Source organism: Polistes canadensis, unplaced genomic scaffold, assembly GCF_001313835.1.
Source record: "Polistes canadensis isolate GaletaPanama2010 unplaced genomic scaffold, ASM131383v1 scaffold_6, whole genome shotgun sequence".
Taxonomy (NCBI): Eukaryota; Metazoa; Arthropoda; class Insecta; order Hymenoptera; family Vespidae; genus Polistes; species Polistes canadensis.
This window is the reverse complement of record NW_014569553.1, coordinates 736,577-741,458: the sequence shown is the minus strand read 5'-3', so window position 1 is coordinate 741,458 and position 4,882 is coordinate 736,577. Positions and strand designations below refer to the sequence as shown.

Sequence of the window (4,882 nt, the reverse complement as noted above, 5' to 3'; positions counted from 1 at the left end):
TATATATCTTATTTATATATATATATATATATATATATATATCCTTTTTCGAACGTAATATTAATACTATTTAAAACACACGAATTACTATTTGAAAAATTCAATCGATCAAAATTTGCCACACGTGTCCCGTGAGATTATATTAGATTTGAAACTCGAAAGTTGAGTGAGATAAAGGGGGAAGGGGGAAGGGGGGAGTGTAGGAAAGAATTGAAACGAAGAGAAAGAAAACGTGAGATGAATTCGATCGAGTCGATTGAATCGTCACGATAAATGGATGAAGGATAGTAAGAGAGAGAGAGAAAGAGAGAGAAAGAGAGAGAGAAGGAGAGAGAGAAAGAGAAAGAGAGAGAGAGAGAGAGAGAGAGAGAGAGAGAAAGAAGATATGTATCCTCGAGACTCTAAAAGAGTAATACGCAAACTTCTCTCGCGAGGCTTTTATTTACGAGCACGTTACACGCAATGTTAATTCGACAGATTTGACTGTAAATAATGACTGTAAATATACACGCCCACTTGTCACGAAATATATTTATAACCTGCTATAAAATTCCGTCTCGGTTTTCAAGAGAAAGAAGGAAGGAAGGAAGGAAGGAAGGAAGGAAGGAAGGAAGGAAGGATGGATGGAGATGAGGGTCTTTAAATTTTACGTACAGACAGAATAAAAAGAAAATACGAGATAGATTATCGATCATTATCTTATTGGATATACTATTAAAGTATCAATATTACTTGAAATCTTTCAAAATTATAAATATTAAACGTACAAAATATATTAATAATAATAATAATCATAGTTAGATTATTCTTTATATATAATCGTAAAAGAAATTATTATTTGTGATTTAGGATTGATGAGATCATTTTTTTTTTGTTTCTTATTATCAAAATTTGTATAATCTCTTCTCGTTTGAATTTTTTTTTATTAAATAATATTTAATTAAAATATGGAATATATATCTATTTTTTTGTCTTTTTTTCTTTTTAAGTCACATCATACTATCTCAATCAAAAAAAAAGAAAAACATAATTTAATATTCCCAATATACTTAATACGGAATCACAGGGAACTTGGACATAAAAAGAAGTAGAACTTAATTCAACTTAGTTAAATTAATTAATTAAATTAACTATTATATATAATCAGGTTTTTATTGCACAACTTACAAAGTTTTTTACAATGTCTTATCATTATTTAAATTAACTATTATTAATTTTACTAAGTTGAATTAAGTCCTACTTCTTTTTATGTCCAAGTTCCCTGTGATTCCGTATTAAGAATTATAATTTTGGACGAGAGAAATAACTAATTAAATTCCCAATATATATTTTAATAATTTCTTCCTTTTTCTTTTTTTTCACGAAAGGAGATTAAACCTATAAAAAGTATACAATTTTCTTGTGATAATGGTAATCCAACACACGATGATAGTTTTTCGAAGATCAAAGTTATTATTATACTATAAAGACATATATATATATATAACGTTCCTATTGTCTATCGTTCGACCTCCTACGATCACGTGGAGTGTATCTGTTAAACGAGTCCTAAGGTTCAGGGCCAGGTTCAGCAACGTTAGCAAGGCAAACCTATGAGACTGGATTGCACGATTCGTCCTCTCGTCTACATACTTATATACATATATACACACACATATACATATATATATTTATATGTATTAAATGTATATAAATACAAAGCAGTAACATCAGCAGCATCAGCATCAGCAACAGAAGAAGAAGAAGAAGAAGAAGAAGAAGAGAAGGAAGAGGAAGAAGAAGAAGATGAAATAAAGAAATAAAGAAAGAAGAAAGATAGAGAGAAAGAAAATGTCGATGATCACGATCCCGTCGATCCTGTTCCTTGGTAATAATTATCGGCTGGGCTGTCAGTGCCAGGTCAATGGGAAAGCATTCGAACGACCACGAGAATCGACAGCTTCCGTGGGTCGTTAAACTTGAAACTATCTCTCTCTCTCTTTCTCTCTCTTTCTCATTCTTATTGGACTATTGCTGATGTTGATGCACCTACTCTGTTGCTACTTCTGATGTTGGTGCTATTGATGCTGCTGCTTCTGCTTCTGGTGATGCTAATGCTGCTGTTGATGTTGCTGTTGATGCTGTTGATGTTGCTGTTACTGTAGGTTCTTTGCTTTTAATGTGTGTGTGTGTGTGTGTATTTGTTTGGTTGGTTTGGTAGTAATACTAACTAACGAATTGAACTAAAGTAGGAAAAGATTAAAGGTAGGAATAAAGGAATAATTTCATGGGAGCTACTACTACACTTTTCAACCGTGATCGATGCATTAGCAATTAGAACGATATTCTCTTCTCTCTAACTCGAATCCACTCGATTACTCGAAAGTCATTTCGGTTTAAAAGTCGGTTCTTTCCAAGGTCTAAGGTCGTCAATTCACGATTTATTCTGAAAGATCGAAAGTTTGAAATTAACAACCTTCGTTGCTTGATCTTGTTTTCTCGTGATCACGGTCAATTCCCATTTTACCTTTCTTTTATGTTTTTTTTTTTTAATTTGGAAGTTCGAAGAAAGAGATCTAAGATTATTATGTATTCTTTTGAGAATGTGTGTGATTTTAATTATTGGTTTTAATTATCTTATAATCAATAATATATATATAATATAATATAATTGTCATTTATTTGTAATATTATATATTGCAATAATTAAAGAAATGACAAAAATATAATCGATATAATAATAATATAATTATAGATAAAAGAACAAAAAAAAATAATGTTTTTTTTTTTAATTATTTTCTTCATTAGATAAAATTCATTAGCATTGAAATTAATTAGAGGAAATAATATATGTAAAGTATTTATGTAATAAAGATCATTTTATGCAATTTCCGATTGTGCAAATAAGAAATAAGAAAGATAAGGTATTCTATTGGTTAGCAGTTTCCTTCGTGATCCATGAATTAGCAATTAAAACGGAACACACAGCAATGCGATCGCGGTTCCACGTGGCGGAAGTCTCTCTTTCTCTCTCTTTTTCTTTTTTTCTTTTTTTTCTTTTTCTTTTTCTTTTTTAGCCTACGTTAATCTTTAAGCGCCAAGTCAAAGGTTACTAACTCGAGAAGGTTCTCCTTTTAAGCATTACCAATTTCGATTATCTTCTCGACTATCATCCACATTGTTAAACGGTTCTTGTGAACGCCGAAAGTTTCACCATAAGAAATGTTTTTACCATAAGAAAGATTTCACTCTTACCATTCGAATAATTTACAATCATCGTATTCAATGGAATTCAATATTTGTTCTGTTTATATAAAATTTGATTTCTTTCATTAGATTCATTTTTCGAATGTATATAAATATTATTATTATTAATATAATATATAAATATTATTATTATTTAATTGTACGATTTTTTTAATCGTATACAAAAAGATTATCGATAAATTAATTAATTAATATTACATTAAACTTATGTATGAAAAAAATTTTGATTATTATCTAATAATAATAATAATAATATACAATCGTATTATAATTTTGAAAATATTGTATATTTCAAAAACACAATATATACAAATTAAATGTCGAATAAATAAATCGTAATTAAAATTTATTTAATATCTTTTTTTTTTCTACAAAAAAATTTGATATTTATAACAATATTACGATCATTGTATTTCTGATATTAAAACAAACGGGTTTAATTTGTTATTTTTTAGGAAAATGGGTGCCTATATTCGCATATAAGATGGGGCGAGGCCTTCGTCGTAGTTTACAGCGTTACGTGTAAACGAAGTTTTCAAGAAGCAAGAGGACTTTTAAAACAACTCGCGGATTTACGTTTGCCATCCTACTTCACTGCCCTCTTGCTAGGCAATAAGAGAGATCTTGATCATGCACGGTAAGCATTCATTATTTATTTCGATTAACAATTATTTTTCATTTTTATTTCAATTATATATTCGATAATATATAACTTAACAAAAAAGAAAAAAAAACGAAACACACTCGGTTTTATCTTAGAACGGAACGTAATTTTATTATTCGATTAATAACAACGTTTGTGTAATGTCGACGAGAGTACACTCATTCATCTCATTGATGCTGGAGAACTGTAATTAAATAATTAAACTGCATCATCAAATGTGATCACATTAAATGTGTACGGCAAAAGCTGTTAATTCGAGAAGATTAGGTAACTCGTAAGAAGATCAAGGGAAATGGTAGAGCGAGGGACGGGGGTGGGGAGGGGGAGGAGTTTACATATTACATATGTAACATGTAAACGATATGTATGTGCATATGTATCTGTATGCATATGCATATATGTATGTAATACGTGTACGTGTATGAAAAGTATTCTATAACGGAACGTCGAAGAGGTCAGTGGACGATCTCGATCGAGAAGATCCTTTGCACGAATCGAGTTCCTTTCGGATGCTGCTGCGTTTGTGTCTTCCTAAAGAAACTAACGAGAAAGAAAGAGAGAGAGAGAGAGAGAGAGAGGAATTTATTTTCGATTCTTGGCAGTGAGCCATCTCTTAGGCCATTTTAAAGCGGAAGATGCGATCCAATGACGAACTATTCAGAATTCGACTAGGAACTAATTACAATTATTTAATTATAATACTCATTTTTATTTTATTATTATTATTATTATTATTTAATTATCAATATTCTTGTCCCAACAGTATATTAATATATATGGGTTTCAAAGGGAAATTAAAGACATTTAATAAATTTGATGAACAATTTATTATGACCTTGTTGAACGTTTTGTATCTTATTGGGGACTTCCTCAGCAACTCGATCACTTAGTTCACGCGTCAATACATATTATTTTATTTTCAAAGTCATACATTACAATAAATTATAGTATAATTAATCCTAAACAATCTTA

General features: G+C 29.9%; 1 protein-coding gene across 2 annotated transcripts in view; it reads left to right on the top strand.

Moving 5' to 3' along the window:
- Positions 1-4,882, top strand: part of LOC106789821 (ras-related and estrogen-regulated growth inhibitor-like) — an 89,962-nt gene that overhangs the window by 74,870 nt on the left and 10,210 nt on the right. For both annotated transcript variants that reach the window (XM_014754340.1, XM_014754330.1), the window contains exon 5: positions 3,702-3,883. In XM_014754340.1, the coding sequence (XP_014609826.1) occupies positions 3,702-3,883 (182 nt within the window). The remainder of the gene's footprint in view (positions 1-3,701; positions 3,884-4,882) is intronic.